This window comes from Falco peregrinus, chromosome 3 (genome assembly GCF_023634155.1).
Source record: "Falco peregrinus isolate bFalPer1 chromosome 3, bFalPer1.pri, whole genome shotgun sequence".
NCBI classification, from domain to species: Eukaryota; Metazoa; Chordata; class Aves; order Falconiformes; family Falconidae; genus Falco; species Falco peregrinus.
In genome coordinates, this window is record NC_073723.1 from 116972146 (window position 1) to 116991508 (window position 19363).

Consider the following 19363-nt stretch of genomic DNA (forward strand, 5'->3'; position numbering starts at 1 on the left):
AGTCACAACTGACCGTCCCACTCCAACATGATCTTCCCTGTCCTCAAGCAACTGGAGGCCCACAATTTTGGAAAAAATAGCTGTGGATTTTATTCCCATCGTTTAAGGTTCAAGTGCCCTTAGTAGACAATATTGTGATAATTAGGAAGTTCCTGCTGTAAGACAGTAATTACCTTGAATCTATTGTAAATTGCATCATTATATCTGAAGAATTCTATCCAAAACACAGAAATTGTAGTAAACATAGAAGTTGTGAACAAAAAGCACAACAAATTAATCTATGCAACTCTTTACAACAATTATGAATAATTACCTGAGTTCAGTAACCCACAATAAACTTAACATCTCAAGCCAGGTGGTCAAGGTAAGACTTTCTACAAAGCAGAATGAACTAGAGGTTATGATCATTAAGAACAAATAAAAGATTAATAATTGTTATCTCACAGTTAATAATTAGTCAGCCATCTCACAATTTGGGCTGGCCTTTCCCTTTCCATAAATAGCAACTGAATGACCAGGGAGAGCCCCCCACTTTCCTGCTAGTGTTGCTGCCCTAAACTGCATTATAGCATCCACAATGGCATTCAATGGAACCTGGCAGGTCTACGCTCAAGAGAACTATGAGGAGTTTCTGAAAGCTCTTGGTAAGTGTCCAGTTACTTTTGAAATAATTTGCTGGATTGCAACACACACTTTGCATGACATCTTTTATTACTGTATTTCTATGTTTTTTACTTTTGTTTGTATGACAAACTACCCCCTGCCAGGTAAGTCTGTTATGCCCAATTTGGAAATGAAAAGAAGCCAAAAAATCATTCAAATTGATGTAGAAAGGTTACAGATAACCCCCAAATCCCTAACATTAGAGGAGTCCCTCATGAAAGAAGACATATACCAGAAATCTACTTGTTTTGATTAACACATAACTTCTATAAATACACTTAACTAGAAACAAGTTGTCAGTGATATATACAGATTTCCAATATGCTATTCGTAGTGCAGGCACTTTCTACAGCACTAGTGATTAACATGTGATAGCTGTTTAGTGAGCCGTAATGGTAGTTACAACTTAGTATGCGCCTATAATAATAAAAATGCACTTACGCGCTTGACAAAAAATTCACATTGGAGTTTTTAAGAGTATATGAGAGATATTCAGCAGAACAGAATTCAGTTACAGTTGAAAAGCCTAGTCCAACAGTATGACACCTGAAACAATTCCCGCTACTGCTAAAGATGATACAGTCAAATCGTGCCGCAGACACCCTGATGAGGCAATCTGAGGCTACTCAGACTGTTGCAGCTCTGACTAGACAGATAACCACCACCTCCCATCTCCCAGGGAAGAGGTGAGTGAAACAAAAAACCCACACACATGGTTTTCATCATGGAGAAATGTTACCACATGGCAAGCTATTACTGAAAGAAGCAACACATATTCTGACACAAGATTAATTAATATAATATCAAAATCTATGCAAACTAGATGGAATGGAACAATATGCCCATAGAGAAGTGAGTCCAGAACAGGCTTATCTTTTAACTTGGACATCACTTTTAATTATTGTTTTGTATCTTTTGCACCTTTATTGGAGAAAAGAATTTGCTATTTCATATCAACACACTACTTTGTAACAGAAAAAGTCCTTTTTTGCCTTTTTTACAGCACTGCCAGATGACATCATCAAAGTCGCCAAAGATATTAAGCCTGTTGTTGAAATACAGCAAAAAGGAAATGACTTCATTGTGACATCAAAAACACCCAAGCAATCTGTCACTAACTCTTTTACACTTGGAAAAGAGGCTGACATTACTACTATGGATGGCAGAAAGCTAAAGGTAATATATTTCAGGAATGAGGGCATCTCTGTATTTATCCTTCTCAGTTTCTGTGTATGAGTGAAACTTGTTTGTACCATTTCTATTAGCATACACTTCTATCATTTCAACAGAAACATTTCTTCTAACACTCCTATTAAAATGCTGTGGTCTCCAGCTTAAATTAGTAGATGTGATTATAAAATACCAAGATCATTTAATTCCCATTTACATAGTCCTCTACTTATTCAAATTGAATTGCAAAATGTAAAATTTTTTGTAATTTTTAAATCTGCTTCAACAGTGTACTGTGAACATGGTAAATGGGAAGCTTGTGTGCAAATCAGAAAAATTCTCTCATGAGCAAGAAATTAAAGGAAATGAAATGGTGGAGGTAAGTGTTAGAAAATAATGGCACATCAAGAAAAATGCTGAAGGAAAAAAATGTTCTGTGTTGATTAGCTCTTAGTGTAGGCTTAATAACTTCAACAAATCTGGCTCTAAAATTATCACATTACTTGCAGAATTCCTTACTGGTGCTTAAATCTGCAGATACAGAACCGCAGTTAGTGGAAAATTCTAATAGTATCTTTTATTATTCCTGTTTCTCATTAAAACCAACTGCCTTAGATGACTCTCCTTTAAACATTACTCATATATTTAATGCATCCTGCTCAACAAATCTTTTTATTAATTACTACCCTGGGGCCAATTCTAGGCACTGAAGTGTGAAGGGCTTTGGCTGCTGAGCATGTTGCAGAAAGGCTCCTTATAAATTCCTCTAGACTACTATAGCAGTGCTTTTACCCTTAGCTTTATCCACAGCATTACCTCTGAAAAGAAAGTAAAAGCCGAGTCAAACCCAAAAACTTATAGTATGTTTGTTCCACCTACAATTGTTCAAAGTTCTTTAGTTAGTTCATAATTGTTCAGTACTGACAAAGAGCTTTTCTCTATAGACTTAAGCTCATCAGGCTTCTAAGAAGTATCCACTTGGCTAAAGACTACTACGAGAACGACAGCTAACTACATTAAAGTCGTATGTTTTGGACATACAATTTCCTAAGATCATTCTGGGTATCTCAAACTACTTTTCTAACATTGAGCAAGCAAAACATCAGGGAAAAGAACACATTACTATGTGGGACAGTGGATTTCTATTACAGGAAGCATGTCATTCTGGTAGTATCTGTGACATCACTTAAAAGAGAGTGATAATATAAATGTCATCATCAACTACATTTTTAGATTTTTCTCTCTTCAGAGCTGGTTCTGCAAAAAATTTTCCTTGGTAGTTATAAACATATTTATAGGCAAGTACTGTAAATGTATTTTCTTGTGGAATAAGATGGATTTATATATGAATTGAAGAAACTCTAGCCAGCTAGTTACAAATAGATTTCCTGGAGTCTAAATAAAAAACAAGTTATGCATATTCATCTTCTACAGACTATGACTGTTGGTGGAGTAACACTTGTCAGAAGAAGCAAGAAAGTTTAAAGACAGATCACCTTCTTTGTGACACCTTTACATACCTAAAATAAAGTGCAGTTTCCACAAGGTGTGATCTTTGTTACCTGACAAAACAGTACAGAAAATAATGATTTCTACTCGCCTTTCACATATGCATCACTTTGCATTATTATAAAACTGTGTTCTCCCTGCATACACTTATAGATCCCTTCTATATGCCAAGTGACAGCAGTCTGCCTCCCAGACAACCAAACCTGCACACCAACTGGAACATCATGATTTATCATAATAACCCTTGGGAGCAGACAAAAGCTGATATAAATGATTCTTGATTTCTTACATACTCAGTCAACATATTCAGCTTTACCAAGAAAGCTTAGCCTTCTACTAAAACACTCTCTCTATAACCTAGCCAGTAAAGAACAATTAGATGTTTTTTAGCTGATAGAAACAGTAATATTTTAAAGGCTGTGAAGTATTTGTCATAAACAATTACGAAGTAGTAATAGGAATGACTGCTGTTAACTACACAAGAGTACAACTGAACAAAGATGAGGCACTACAAATGCAAAGGGTATTAAACATTCCAATTTTCAACATACTCCCAGTATCTGTCTGTCACAGTTCAAGTTTGTGAAACTCAAGTAAACTAGATCATTTATGTTCAGATTATGTGTCTCTATTAAGTATAAAATGCACAGGACCTGTGCCTATAACTATTTCTGTTCAGTGCTGATTAGATCCTACTATTCTATTCGCAGTCCTACTTCATACTTAAGCCATCACAAGTTTGTTAGAACCAGTCTTGGGTGTAAGACCTCCACGAAAAAGTTGCTGGACTGGTTATGGCATTTAAAATCCTCATGGGGATGTTTGAGTCCAATTAAGAGTGCTGAGTCTCCCTCTTCGTACACTAGAAAAGCAGTTTGCTGGGGGGGACATTGTGTTTTAGTTAATACTACTTGCAACACGATATAAGCAATCCGGGAAGTGTATTCTTATTCTGGGATAAGGCTGTCCTCATGGGGAAGTTTTACCGGCATAACCATCCAAGTATCATTGTGTTCATTTTGCTTCCCAGGCAGTACTAATGCTAAGTACACTTTTGCAGACTAAATTAGATTCCATGTGAGTTACACATAAATAAGATCAACGGAACAGAAGTCAAGACAGTGGTAAAACTCAGGGAGAAGGCTGCTTTAAAGCATTGGTACTGAAAAAAAACATGTAAGAGCTCGAAACACTTCTGTTTGGAAGTTGCTGGGTAACTGCTGCTAACTACACAATGAAACACTACAAAACAGAACATAGTTTTCCAACACTACATTTGCAGAACACTGCAAGTCTTCAGCGATCAAATGCTGCATCAGTAAACTGTAGGACACTTCAGGTTTATTTCTAAACGAACACAAAGATCATTCATTGCTCTGAACAACACACTTAAAGCCTGTTACAAAGCAATTACTTTGATACATTCTGACAGAAAATGGGAATGATGTTAAAGCAAAATGTGAATATATTTGTTTGCTTTTAAAAGAAACACGAAGGTCTAATTTTGGTTCAATAACTACTCAAATATTCCCTGATCACTTCACATAATCTGCCTGACAGTCTTCCTGCTTCCCTATTCAACCCCTGATCAAAGACATCATGTCAATACATGACAACTGGTATACAAAGGCAGTTTAAGTATAGACCGTGGATACTACATACTAAAAATACATTCATCCTACATAGATCTTAAACTGATGCTAAACCATTTTAATTTGAAAGCACTAAAGTCCTAAAAGAATTTTTAAAAGAAAAAAGAAATCACCTTACTTACTTCACAATTGTGGCGATTTAGTGTTTCCAACACCTGTGCCAATCTTTTCAATCCAATGGCAGTATTCTTCTGCCACAGGGCATTTCAGATTTAGGTGGAATAGTTCAGTTCCTTACTTTGATGCAAAATGGTCAAAACCTGAAGGATTTTGATTGGATTGCAAACCTTGTCCCATTGCCCAAAATCAATCGTTTCTGAAAGACAAACTCTTACAGGTTTGGATGACTGCACTGGATCTTCCACAAAACCAAGTGACTTTTTCTGCAAAGGAGAGTATTTATAATCGTATTTGAATCTTGTTCAAGAGTGTTATTTCCAATTTGAAAAACTCTGAAAGGGTAATCCTGGCAGCAAGTATTTCTAGCCATCACTAAATTCCACTTTTCGGTGATTCCATTGTTTTTCAGAATGTCTACAGAAAAAAAAAAAATCTGGTTTGTGTCACACACTCCCACCATAATCCCAGTCTCTAATGTGCTTTCCTTGGCTTGATTTTCATGTTCTTTTGGTGACTTCTGTAAGCAGATCTGTGTATATATTGCACAAGGTAACAAACTCAACCTGCTGCTAGCATACTTCGTACAGAATAATGTTAACTGTAAATATTAAATGCAGAAAACATTGCCAGAGACCACCCATCTCTCTTCTGCAGAGTCCTGAACACAGACCACTGAGCATACAACCACCAGCATTTTCTTTTTTTCTAAAGAGCAGCATATGTAGTTGACATACACCTCCTGTGTCAGTGATGAAATTTCATCTGTCATTGAAAACACGTAGAAGCATCAGGCAATTCTGAGTGCGAGATTGCCAGGATATTAACAGCAAACATCCACACACCAGAGTTTTCATTCATATTCAGCCATTAGAAGTAAAAAAGGGAAAATACACTGGTGACAAGACATCAGGACTGCATTAACTCTTTAAGTCTTTCTCTCCCACCTGCAGTTTGCTGAAAATTCCTCGCATAAGCGAAGATTTGGACATGCTGCTTTACTGAACCTTTCATCAAATCACCTGTAACTCAGTCACAGATCTGCCATTTACCTGCCTATATACCTACTGGTGAGTCACACAGTAAGCTGTTAACAAAAAAGGGCTGGTCCTTTGCAAACAGCGCTGATCTACAACTGCCCGATGAAAACTCCCAGGGCCCAACAACGCTGTCAGTACCGGGTGATCCCACAAGCCACAGAGAAAGGCTTCGCACAGCCTGCCCTACAGCTCGACGCTCCAACCCGCCTCTGGATCAGCTTGTGGTGCTGGCCAACTGCACAGAAGCGAGCCACAGCGCCCAGAAACGGCAGCATGAGGCAGGAGACAACGCGTCACCCAACGACCAGAGCCCGCCCTCCATCTTATCCGCGCGAGGAGCGCCGCTCCCGCCCTTCTCCCTCTTTCGGCGGGAAACGCGCGCGGCTGGGGTGAGCGCAGGACGCATGCGCGGGCAGCGCAGGGGGCGGGGGGACCCTCCCGCGCGGGCTGCGAGCGGCAGCGCATGCGCAGTGAGGGCAGGGCAGCGCTTGGCGCCGGCGGTTTGGGCGCCCCCCCCTCCCCTTTCTCCGCTGTTTCCCTCCTCGCGCGGAGCTCTCGCCGGAAGCCCCGCGGGAAGTCTCGCGAGAGGCGGCGGGCGGGCGGCGGTGGCGCTGCGTGCAGCTCCGGAGGGTCGCCTCAGCCGCTCGGCTCCCCGCAGCGCCTGGGCCCTGCTGTTCGCTCGTTCCCTCCCTCCCCCGCGTCCCCCACGCCGCCGCCGCCGCCGCCATGTCCCGCTACCTGCGCCCCCCCAACACCTCGCTCTTCGTGCGGAACGTGGCCGACGACACCCGGTGAGTGGGGGCGGGCGCCAGCGGGGAGCGGGGGCTACGCAGGCTTTGGCGGGCTCGCTAGGCCGCGCCGGGCGGCCGCCGCCGGAGGAGCGCGGGGGGCGCTGAGGGGAGGGGAGCGGGCGAGGCCGGCCTCTTCCCTTCTGCTGCTTTACCTTCCTCCCTGCCTTGCCTCCCTCCCGCGCCCTTCTCCATTTTCCTCTCCTCCTGGCTATGCTGCTCTGTTCCCCTCCTCTCCACGAGGATCGGTTTCAAAACAACGTCCAGACAAAACAAAGCTGGGCCGGAGCAAAGTGGAGCTCCCGGCCCCGCGTTTGAGTTTGTCCAGCGGGAGATCAAGGCGGGATTTGCTTCTCCACTTCGGTGCCCCTTAACCGTGCTGAGGATCGCTGAAGTTTTGAATGCTGTTTTGAAAAACGGTGATTGGTACTAGAAGGGAGAAACCAGCTCCTTGGCTGGGGGCGCCCCCAAAATTAAGGGTGTCGTTGGTGCCGCTAGTCTGGTAATTGCTGCCAGGTCAGGGGGAATGATCTCACGTTAACTGTTCTGTGTCGTGGCCTCTGCGGACGCTCAGCCTGGGGGGGGAAACAATGCATTTCCTCCATAATATCGTATTTCACCAAGATTCAGGACTAAATATTTGCAGCAACTTGGTGAAATAACTTTTCATTGGGAATTAAAAGAATTTAAAAGTGTGTCTTGCACGCGTTCTTATTTATTGCTTAGGTATTTTTAATAAACTGCTGGATTTCTCCATTTCTTTTTGTAGTTTGCCGTGTCCCTTTTGTGTGTGTTCTCAGCTGTGAAACGTTTATAGAGCACATTAGTATAGAACGCGTGCATGAGAGCATTCACATTTTTACTTACTGTAGAATTCATATGGGAGTCCGTGTAAAGTCTAGTGTAAAATTCAAACGTGAGTTTTCAAACTTGCTGCCTGGGCAGCTTGCACCAAAGTTGTTCAGCAAATAACAATAGCGTGGGCACGATGGAATGGAATGAACATCATTGTGATCAAAAGCGTAAAAAGCTTCAACTTAAAAATTTTAAATTTTTTATGTGCAAATTTTTTTCCTCTTTCCAATAGTTTATTTTACTGTAAAAACAGTCAGGGAGGACGATTACTTCCAAACTTTTTAAAATAATGTGGATCCTATTGAGGCTTTCACCGTAAGCTTGTGATGAGGTGGTACATTGTTCTTAGAGGTGTTTTCATTGTGAGATCTTGATGTTGGTTGTCATAGTTCCCTTCTGCCCTCACTATACACGTTGTAGATTCCCAACCAATAAGAAAGAGAAATGACTAGTCGTAACTCTTTCATACCACATAAATATGGTATTACATCAATCTTTCTCATACAGTTTATTGTCCTCAATTGACACAAAAATACATATAAAGGAGCTGATGTGATTAAGAAATCTCTTTGTTGAGGAGACGATAGTTGTTCCAAGTATAGTTACAGATGTGTTGAATGGTTTTGTGCTCAGCTCTCTAAAGCCAACTGTTCGGAAAACCTATCCTCAGGGCATGAGTGGTTGCTTGCTGAAGTTTTGTTCTATTTGATGTGGTTGCAAGTATTGATTATTCTACGGAAATAACTTTATGTGACTGGTTTATTCTCGTACTGTTTATTTGGATCTTACAGTTGATGTTTGCGTGTTGCAAAATAGTTGTCAAGAGTTACATGAGGTACTTGAATAACATTAATTCTTAGATCCTTCTTTTCACTTTCTGCCAACTTTTGCTAGTACATCCTGCATTGAATTGACTAATACGTGTCACTTCTCGGTTTACATTTCTGTTGCAGAGTTATGCTGAATGCTAGTTTCAAAATGCCAGGGTGTATTTTAAGCATCCCAATTCTTGAGTGTTTCAGGAAAACCTAGTGTGTCACTTAACAGTGAACTGCTCAAACACTTTTTCCCCCCAAAAAAGTCTTGCTGTGTTCATTCTCTACCAGCTGCTTCCAAAAAGATGGGTAGTCGTATTGATTGTAAATTTAATTTTTAATTAGGACTTTTTTTTTATTTGGTGGATGTTTTATAACATCTTAAATAGTGAAAAACCATATAAGATATTTGTGATATTCTAGGTCTGAAGATTTGCGCCGTGAATTTGGTCGTTATGGGCCTATAGTTGATGTATACGTTCCACTTGACTTCTACACTCGTCGTCCCAGAGGATTTGCTTATGTTCAATATCCTTTCTTCAGATGGCTGATTAGTGAGGGGTGTTGAAGTTTGAAATTCAAGTTTGTGTAAGAGGTAACAAATCTAAATGAAAAAGCAGTTTACTTTTGTGTTGTATCTAATAAGTGTCTTCTATTGTGGTGTTTCATTATTTTTGAAGATTAACTTCTCTCAGTTGTTCTTTGACTTTTTGCAAACCTTAATTCGAGTCCAGTAATATAAAAGTTTGCTTATGTCACTGAAATTAATACTATATGATTTAAATGAAAATTTATCACTGACTCAAAATTGTCTAGCACGTTTTTATTATCACTGGTATGTAAGTAAACTTGTGCTTAGCAAACTGTGGCTGGTATTCATTGTTAATTTAACAAATGGAAACTGGAATCACTTGATCAAAATCAGATTGTATAAAAAATGAGGTGAAATTCTTTCTTTAATATTGTCCCCTAATTTACTGTCCTCTGTTGTTGCCTCAGAATGTAAAGCTGTACAGTAATGGCGACCCCAAAGAGAAAGCATGAAAGAACCTTTAGAGTAGAGTTCAACAATTAAGGCAAGTAGACAAGCCAAAGACCTCTTAAGGATCAGGCTTGAAGAGAAGGGAGAGTTTGGGAAAAGAAAAAATAAAGAAAAGCTGGAAGAAGGACAAGCCATAATGGGAGACAAAGCTTCGCTTTATCTACAAAAGGGGGAAAAGGTTGTTTTTCAAAGTAAAAGATAAAGCCATCTGTCATTTTTGGCCAAGCATCTCATGACAAGTCCTTCTGACAAGCACTTAAAGAGTTAAAGGTCAAGATGAAGTTGAATGGTGGCCAAGATTAAAGGAGTCATACCTGATGTATCCTACAGAATAACAGTTTTTCTTCTGTTTGTCATGTAAGCAGTAATTTGATGAATGATTCTGGTTTAGTCCATTGACAAAACCTGTGATATTTCTCTTGTGAGTGCTACTGTAACTGTGGTCTTGAATGAAAGTGCATTCGTTCTTGGTTTATCAAGATACGTACCTGCAAGGTGATCGTTTATTTTCTGCATAGTGATACTGATGATGAACTGAGCTGCTACAAGGAGAAAGGCAATTCATTCTTTCAGGTCACATAGCTGGAGGAAGGTGTGTGAATTACAGTAGCGGTCAGTCTTGTGGCTTAAAATTGGTAAAGTCTGTGTTACTGAACACCTGACCTGACCGACAGGGGTTTTAGTGTATGCTTTTATCTCAGACTGCTGATGGTCTGTATAGGTGTCCATGGCACTACAGAATTTAAACTTAAAATCAGGTGTGAAAAAAGGGAAAGCTGTATCCCAATTCTAAAGTTGATAGACACATGTTAATTTTTTCTGCTGGTATGCCTAACGTAATTTAAGAACTAGGAATTAATTTTACTAAAGTCAATGTAGTGGAGAGAACTGAATGACCATTAACAAATTTATTTTGAAAAGGATACTGTTGGGTGTTTTTTTTTTCCTTACATAAGTACAAGTGGGAGAAGAAAAAAGTTAAAAGTATCGCGTAACAGCTGCTTGCTGATGGAGAAGTTCATGGTCATATTTTATTATAGGAGTTCTCAGATAGCTGGTGGTTAATTAAAAAAAAAATAGTTTACTAGTGTGTACTGTGGCATGACCAAAAGAACTTCAAACAACCCCATAAAACTGTAAAATTAGAAAATAACTTTTTTTTTTTAATTTTAAACACCAAATCTGTAAACTCCTCAAATTCTCAAGTACCTTAACACTCACCACATTTGAAGATGTCCGTGATGCAGAAGATGCTCTCCATAATTTGGATCGAAAGTGGATTTGTGGTCGGCAAATAGAAATCCAGTTTGCACAGGGGGATCGGAAGAGTAAGTGCCTTGCATGTATTTCATCAAACTGTGATTTTAGCCTTAATGTTTAGTGCCAGGCAACATTGCGTGTGTTATTAGTTGTTGTGATATGTTCTTACTTGTGTATAAATAGTATGTGGATGTTTTGCTTTTTACCCAGTAACTATTAATGACTCATTTTAATTAAAAACAGGTAACCAAGTACAACAGTCACTTACCACAATCTGAGTCTTGCTGCTAGCTGCAAATTCTTAAGAGTTTTCTATGCAGTTCTACGTGTTTCTGCAAAGAAAGCTTGACTGTGGAAAATTCTCTGGTAGAATGAGTAGCCCAGTTTTAAAGTATTGCAGTGTTTATATTGTGTTGAAGCAGATTAGGGTTTTTGCGTGTTAACGTTCCCTAGTACAGTCCAATTTCCAGCACTGAGAAAATGTCTTCATTTTTACTTACCTTCAGGATACAAGCAAATTTCAAGGTATCTCAATTCAACATGGCAGAGAAGTCTTCTGCACAGCTAATTGTAAAGAGAACTTGGCTCTTTTAAACCTCTTACTTGTATACATATTCTTAATATATAGATAGATACAGACATAAAAACTAAAATGTGCCATTGGTATACCTAACACATACTTGTTGATCTAAACCAGGACTATAATACTCATGTGCAGCTGGGGAGTAAGAGCATCTTAAAGATCTTTCAGTTAAAAGCTATCAAAGAAACAACCATAACTGTCCAGGTTTCCCTCAAATGTGCACAATGAACTTTTATTGAAGTCAGTGAAAATTATATCCTCTGAAGGACAAATTGCTGTCCTGTATATAAACACTGGAATATCTAATAAGTTCTCCAAACAAAATTAAATAAATCTACCTTAGTGTTATAAACAGTGGCACTTAAAACATTAAACTTGTAGTCATTTGGTACAGATAGTGTTCGTTACATCATGGCATGTTTAAAATACTTTGAGTGTGGTCTTTGGGTTTGAATAAGAATGGGATTTAATACAAAGGAAAGATAGCAGTGCTGCTTCAAGAAAATGCAACAATAAGTTTGTTCATACTTCTTTAATTATTTTAGTAACTAAGTGTTGCCGTTTAACCCCAGCTGGTAACCAAGTACCATGCAGCTGCTCCCTCACTTCCCCCCCAGCGCTCCCGCACCCCAGCGGGATGGGGAGGAGAATCAGGAAGGAATGTAAAACACAATGGTTGAGACAAGAACAATTTAATAATTGAAAAAAAAAAAAAATACTACTATTATAACAATTACAATGGCAAGGAGGGAAAAGGGGAGAGGAATTAAATCCAAAGGGAAAGGAGAAAAGAAACGGAGTGATGCACAATACAGTTGCTCACCACCCACTAACCGATGCCCAGCTAGTCCCCCAGCAGCAGTTGGCAGGGCCTGGCCAGCCCTCCCCATGATGTCCCATGGTACGGAATACCTCTCTGGCCAGCTCGGGTCAGCCATCCTGGCTGTGTCCCCTCCCAGTTTCTTCTGCCACTCCGGTCTTCTCGCTGGTGAGGCCCAAGAAACTGCAAAGCCCTTGACTTAGTATAGATACCTAGCAACAACTAAAAGAATCAGTGTGTTATCAACATTGTTCTCACACCAAATCCCAAACACTGTGCTGCACCAGCTAGTCGAAGAAAATTAACTTTATCCCAGCTGAAACCAGGACACAAAACCACAGAGTGAATGTGCATTGTTGTATCGGTGCGGGGGTACTTTTAGTATTGCACTTCTCTTTGTGTGGCATCCATTGATGCTTCTGTATAAGCTGTCTGCTAATGATTAAAAGAAGACTGTGTGGTCAAGAAAATATGTGTTTAATTAGTTCGCTGTTAACTTTCACTTTTTGGGTAAATTCAGGAATGTTAGAATGTTTCGGTCATGGGTTTGGCCTGTCATGCTGGTTCCCCAGTGGCTTGAAATCACCTTAGCCGGTTCTGTGTTCTGGTTTTATGGAGCATTAGGCCTTTCTTACTTTTTCTTGGGGGGGGTGGGGTGGTGTTTGTTTTGGTTTTGGGTGGTGGCGTTTTTTCCCCTAGGTCTATAATGCCCACAAGGCTGCATTAATTTTTGTCCAGTAGTTAAAGCAGCAAAAAGCAAATGGCATAGGGCAGTCTCTCATCTGTCCTTTTCATAAACGTCTCTGCTAGAATCATGAATTAGGTTTCTGCTAAACACCAAATGTATGGATTAGTAGTGTCACTAAAGGGAAAGTAGGGCATCTTTTTTAACTTAAAACGTTAAATTGCTATTTTTTACAGCACCAAATCAAATGAAAGCCAAGGAAGGGCGAAACCTATACAGTTCTTCTCGTTACGATGACTATGACAGATATAGGCGATCTAGAAGTCGGAGTTACGAAAGGAGACGGTCTAGAAGTCGTTCTTTTGATTACAGCTATAGAAGATCGTATAGTCCCAGAAAGTAAGTGTAGCGTGTGTTTGGCTTAAACTGCACAGCAGTCTGTTGGAGGAGAAACACCACATTGACTATTTAATTGTTAAAATTTTGAATAATCTTTTTCTATTGTGGGAGTAACTTGTGGGAGTTACATATCTTGCATGCTACATCAGATCAGAAATATTGAATGAAATGATTCTGTGTTTCACTGAAGAATAATTAAAAGTAAACGCACAGCTTGAAAAATAGTTGATTAAGCATTTGTGTATATATATACATAGGTATTTGTCACCGTTTACTTTTTCTGATGTACCTTTTTAGCAGTAGACCTACTGGAAGACCTCGTCGTAGCAGAAGCCATTCGGACAATGATAGGTAAAACACTTTTTACACCCTTTAAATTGAAAACTAGATGACTGTATTTCTTTTACTATAGGTTTAAAAAAAGTTTCTCCTGCAAAAACGGTAAACAATTTTTAATGTACTAGATGTCTAAGAATAGTGTTTTTACATTCAAATCTCCTCTCTCCCCTTTATTCTGATAGGTTCAAACACCGCAATCGATCTTTTTCAAGATCTAAGTCCAATTCAAGATCACGATCCAAGTCACAGCCCAAGAAAGAAATGAAGGCTAAATCACGGTCTAGGTCTGCATCTCACACCAAATCTAGAGGCACCTCTAAAACAGATTCTAAAACACACTATAAGTCCAGCTCAAGATATGAAAAGGAGTCGAGAAAAAAAGAACCAGCTAGATCCAAATCACAGTCAAGATCACATTCTAGATCTAGGTCAAAATCCAGATCAAGGTCATGGACTAGTCCCAAGTCCAGTGGCCACTAACAGTGTATTCATGTTGGTTTTAGGCATGTAAGATTCATTTACACACAGTTCAGTTTACTTAAATTATCAGGAATATGATGTTGCAACAGTGCTAAAAAATATTTTCTCTGTCAGTTTTCCCTGTAGCCAACAATGGTTAAAATTAAAACAGTGTTGAGAAGCCACTGAGAGGGAGTGAGAAAGAGAGAGAGAGAGAATGTCCATTTGGTTAAATGTCATGGGCAGCTACTGATCTGGTTGTGGTGTCTCTTATGTATATTTTTGTAAAGATTTGCATTTTTAATGCTTAGATATTGGTGATGACTTGATTGATCGTAACTTGCAACATTGTCCTATTAAAAATGTCATACCCGTAGAGAAATTGGTACCGGTTTGTGCTGAACAGTTAAACCCACTGTTTAACTTGTTCTTTAATGCTAAACTTTGTGATAAAATGGAAAACTGGACAGCTGTAGTGCAACACTGACCGCTGTGAAATGCAGACTGGCAATTTTATGTTTCCATTGTTCAAAGGCAGGTTTCTGTGTTCTCCATGCCCACTGACACAAGTAGGTTGGTAAATGGAGCTCTACGGAGAGAGATATTTTTGAGCTTTCTCTTTAACCCTGCTATCTGGAGAGATGGTACTAACCTTGCATGTACTACATGGGGAGAGAGTTGGTCTTGGAAGACTGTGCAGAGATTGTGCAGTGTCGTGACCTGTCAGGATAGAGGCTTCACTGCTTTTGACCTGGCTGCTAGTACTAAATGTGTGAGGGGGGAGGGGGGAACCACCTTGAAATGGAAAATTAAATTCAGATTTCAGCAAATGGCAGAGCAAGTAAATATTAGGTTGTGTGTACATTTTATGCAGTTTTTGTATCTATTCTAAATTTTAGTGAGCAGTTAACCATAAAATTGCTTAGTTTTCCTGCTGTTAGATACAAGTAGATCGTTTCGAGTTGTGTGTGTACAGTATATAAGAACTAAACTTTTATGCCAATGACTCCTGTGGTTAGTTGGTGTATTCATAGGTATAAAACTGTAGCCATCTCTCTTCCTGAGTAACAAAGGCTTGCTTTTACACATCAAAAAGTATTTGGTCAAGCAAGTCTAAATCACTTCTTCCTCAGAATGGATAGTGGTTTGGTTACAAGGTTTCATTTTACTTAAGAACAAATGTTTGAAGTTGGATATGAACAAGAGCTGCATCTCTAGCTATTTAGTTTATCACTAATACAGTATATTTAGTAAATTGAATGTGAAAAATAACAAAACCAGTGTGTAATCTTACCAGTATTTCTCTAGAAAGCAAGATAATTTGTTATGAAAATGGCTTTTGGCATTGTTTTTTCTATTTACCTTCAAAAGCCAGCATCAAACACCTAGTGTTCCTCTCTGTCTTATGTAGTAGCATATAAAGACATTGATTTCAGAAAGTTCCTTTTTAGAGAAATGTTTTAGGTTTTGGTTGTAGTGTTTCCAGCAGGGCCTTTACAAAAAATGCAGATGGCTTTTAAATATTGGCAGTGGAACGTGCTTAGGGGGTTGATCCTAGAATCTTTGTACATTTGATAGTATTTCTAACTCTTTCTTTACTGTTTGCAGTTAATGTTCATGTTCTGCTATGCAATCATTTATATGCACGTTCCTTTAATTTTGTAGACCTTCCTGGATGTATAGTTTAAAAACAGCAAAAAGTCTATTTAAAACTGTAGCAGTAGCGTGCAGCTCTAGCAGAGGAAAGTTGTGGGATTAAACTTTGTATTTCCTTTCTTATAGAGGCTTCTAAAAAGGTATTTTTATATGTTCTTTTTAACAAATATTGTGTACTACCTTTAAAACATCAATGTTTTGATCAAAATAACTAAAGACCCAGCTTATTTTCTGCTTGCTGTAAATTTAGCAAACATGCTGTAATAAAAAAATGAAGGAAATACTGATCCACTGGAATTATTGTAGCTTTAGAATTTGACTCCAGAGCATGGTTAGGAGTAGAGCTATGCATCCCTTATGGAGTAAAATCCTTACTATGGTATTTCAGTAAAGTCAGGAATTTATCGTTTAATGTCTGAATAAATGCCATTTCACATTTTTTAAAGGGGTACTAGACAAGATAAGAATGATAAGCATAGGTTTTAATCTAATGTATTGAAATTTCTTTTCCGTTAACTTCCATTATTGCTGGATGGACTGCCCTATGGTTATAATTCAGATATTATTAGCCAGGTTATGAACTATTTAAAATCAACAGCTGAAGATCCATATAGAACCAAATTTCTAGTATCACCGTATCGATTTGTATTTGCCATACGAAAAATGGCACCAGCAATCGTTCTCTAGAAGGTGGCAAAACTTTGCTGGTGACGTTTAAAAATTGAGCTGCCTCCTGGCGCTTCTGGTATATACAGCTGGTTCTTCTTATGCCGCTGAAGGAAAACAACTCTGACAAGCACTTAATTGCTTTGATAAACCCGCTCCTACACTTTGGAAGTTGAGCTGCGGTTGTCTCATAGCTTTCTGCTTGTAACAGCAGAAAACCCCACCCTTCTTCAGCTTTCTTATGAAGAAAGACTATATGAATATAGTCTTCGTGACTAAAATCCTGCTGAAAAGCAGTCCGCCTGCCTGTGTCGTGGGGAAGTGTGGGTTTGTTTTTGTCAGCAACCTGCAAGGGGTTGCTCTAAGTAATGTTCACGTTAGTCCGGCCAGAGCTACAGCTGGATGGGTGGGGAGGAGGAGGGAGAACATCTTTGTGTCCAGGCTGAGGTTCTAATTTGAGACTGCAGAGTAACAGTAACTATACCTTAACTATTTTGTCAGCATGTCCTTATGTTGTGTGCCTCAACATTTATGTATAGCACAGTTTAAATTTTTTTTTTGTTTTGAAAATCCAATTCATCATTGCAAGTATAATGTAGTATCTGACAGTTCTGATGGTTCTTTCTTTCTCTCCCAGAGGTAGGACTAAACTTTGACTTGACTTGTGTATATGAACAAGCCAGAAAAGCCGAACACAAACCCACGATGTTTCAAGAGTGCATGAATAAAGATGTTGTCCTAGTTCTTGCTCCCATGGAAAAATTGTGAAGAAGCTGTTCTGTGGGCCTTTCAGTTGGGGACGAGTTAGCAGGATGTGGCCAAAAGGGCAGGGAATGTTTACGCATTCATGCAAGTCAAGCCACAGCCCATCTAGATAACATCTCCCTTCCTTGGTGCAGGAATCCTAATCCTGCTCTAAAAAAAGCGGGAGCCTGTCTTGTGCAAGCTACCTGCAGGTTATGCACAGCTGGAATGCAAGAACATAACGCAGGCTACAAAAGATCATGTATAGGCATCTTTCTTTTGGAGTCTCAAGAACGGTGGGAATTACGTTTTTCTGTGGTAAACTAGATTTTGTCATTCCTGCAAAATTTGTAGAATTGAAGTAGTGTGTAAAAAAAAAAAAAAAAAAAATATTCTGCTGAAAGTAATGGCTGTGCTCCAAAATATCTGCAGCGTATTGATTTATCTCAGCAGTAATAGAAGGCTCTATTGGAACTTCTTTTTCACCAAAAGTCCATGCACCCAACCGATAATTAAAATAATCTTAAATTTAGTGGTTAAGTAGCTGGGTGTTTAAATTAGGGACTATAATAGACTGGTCTCTGAAAGCTAAATGTTATCCTTTCTATGTCTTTTAAAGATGTTTAAATGTACAGTATAATGGCTTTATTCAAAGTGGAACTTTTCAATTTAAATGTTACTTTTAGCTCTCTTCTTGGAAGGAGCACTTTTTCTTACTGTTTAGTCTGGGGTAACAGCTTGAAATATGTTCAGAGAAGGGCAATTGGATTGATATACATCACAGCACTGCTACTTGATTTTTGGCAGGGATGTTGCAGATTAACATTTCGAAGTACAAAGGGATAAATTTACACATTTTTAGGACATAATCACCCATTAATAATTGCTGGTTTTCTCCATTTATCTTGTAACTTGCTTAAAAAAGTCTGTAGTCCATTGCTATAATATTTGTCTAAAGATGCTCTTACTGATGAGACTATTCTAGGAAGGGAAGACTATGTACCCTGTAGTGTGTTTGATCAAAAGATGCTGATGTTTTTTATTCATACACATCCTTTCTTCTTGAGTTTTGTGTTCCATCTGTGCAAATAACCCTGTGAATTGGGAATAAAATGTACAAGTTTTGACTATAACTTTGAGAGCACCTTCTGACTCAATTCCTACAAGCCGGAGCCTGGTGGAGGCTGAGCACCAAGCACTGCGCACCCAGGGCAGAGCCAGCGCCCAACTCTTCCGATAAGCTTAAAGTTGCACCTACTCAGACTAGAGCTTGTCCCACAGGCAGGCTGGGGTGGGTTTTGTGAGCGACCTTAGTGTGAATTTTTGAGCTCCATGTTCACAAGGCCCTGGCAGGGTGCGAGCGCGAGGGCTGTAGTTCAAGAAACCTTCTTTGTTGTGATTCCCAACTTGTGATGCTCAGCCTGCCCCTTCCTGCCAGATAAAAATAATGGTAGAGTTTCCTGCTGCTTAAGGATAAATACATTCAACACTCAAAAGCCTCACAGAAAACCTTGAGCTGTCAAAATACTGTAAAAAGCCACCTGTCTGTTACCATCTTCAAATAAATAGATGCTTTTAGGGGGTGAAAAGTTTAGTTTATTGAAATTTTGTTTCCAATTTGTACAAATGCCATTAGTAATGGACAATTTGAAGTTGAGTCTACATAATTGTAACTGGGATACAGCTCACACACTGGTAAGGTCCAGGTTGCAAAAATACAAGTTTAAAGACCGCCAATAGCAATAGATTTGTAAACATTCAACCAGCTGCCAATGCATTTTGAAGGTACAGAAAGACATCTCAACATTTCGTGATCTGCAAACTCCCCGTCCCGAGTTAAAGCACTTCCAGTCATTCCCACATTTCAAAATAACCTTGATTCTGTCACTGCAGTTCAGAACTGAGACAGGCCAAAAGGTGCCTGCTGGCAACTGCCCCCTCCCCATCCCCAAGTTGACACATTTTAGCAAATACTGGGACAAAGTAACATTGCAGCGTTGATTCAGTTTAGAAACACAAAACTTGTTCCAATACTTGGGTTTCTACTCCAGCACCCAACCTCTACCATTTGCATTTCTTGTGAAACACCCAATTCAATTTT

The 19363-nt window shown here is 39.3% G+C and overlaps 2 protein-coding genes across 8 annotated transcripts; both read left to right on the forward strand.

Moving 5' to 3' along the window:
- Positions 1-511: 511 nt before the first annotated feature.
- LOC101920050 (fatty acid-binding protein, liver) lies at positions 512-3378 on the forward strand. Its single transcript, XM_005234137.4, has 4 exons — positions 512-644; positions 1667-1839; positions 2123-2212; positions 3268-3378. The coding sequence occupies exons 1-4, from the start codon at positions 578-580 to the stop codon at positions 3316-3318; spliced, it is 381 nt and encodes a 126-aa protein (XP_005234194.1). The 5' UTR covers positions 512-577; the 3' UTR covers positions 3319-3378.
- Positions 3379-6611: 3233 nt separating this feature from the next.
- Positions 6612-18395, forward strand: SRSF10 (serine and arginine rich splicing factor 10). 7 transcript variants are annotated; one of them, XM_055801024.1, is made up of 7 exons: positions 6641-6942; positions 9033-9137; positions 10876-10979; positions 13236-13398; positions 13696-13749; positions 13920-14021; positions 17156-18395. In XM_055801024.1, the coding sequence occupies exons 1-7, from the start codon at positions 6878-6880 to the stop codon at positions 17172-17174; spliced, it is 612 nt and encodes a 203-aa protein (XP_055656999.1). In that variant the 5' UTR covers positions 6641-6877; the 3' UTR covers positions 17175-18395. The 7 variants fall into 7 exon arrangements, with proteins under 7 accessions (XP_055656996.1, XP_055656995.1, XP_055656999.1 ...); XM_055801021.1 differs by having other exon boundaries at positions 6612-6942; positions 13699-13749; positions 13920-18395; XM_055801020.1 differs by having other exon boundaries at positions 6625-6942; positions 13920-18395.
- Positions 18396-19363: the final 968 nt, after the last annotated feature.

Excerpts from the sequence above, each read along its gene's own strand:
- LOC101920050 (XM_005234137.4), top strand. The coding sequence starts at position 578 with ATGGCATTCAATGGAACCTGGCAGGTCTACGCTCAAGAGAACTATGAG. Across the intron at positions 645-1,666 it reads GGAGTTTCTGAAAGCTCTTG|CACTGCCAGATGACATCATC; the intron begins GTAAGTGTCCAG and ends CCTTTTTTACAG. Across the intron at positions 1,840-2,122 it reads TGGATGGCAGAAAGCTAAAG|TGTACTGTGAACATGGTAAA; the intron begins GTAATATATTTC and ends CTGCTTCAACAG.
- SRSF10 (XM_055801020.1), top strand. The coding sequence starts at position 6,878 with ATGTCCCGCTACCTGCGCCCCCCCAACACCTCGCTCTTCGTGCGGAAC. Across the intron at positions 9,138-10,875 it reads AGAGGATTTGCTTATGTTCA|ATTTGAAGATGTCCGTGATG; the intron begins ATATCCTTTCTT and ends AACACTCACCAC. Across the intron at positions 13,750-13,919 it reads AGCCATTCGGACAATGATAG|GTTCAAACACCGCAATCGAT; the intron begins GTAAAACACTTT and ends TTATTCTGATAG.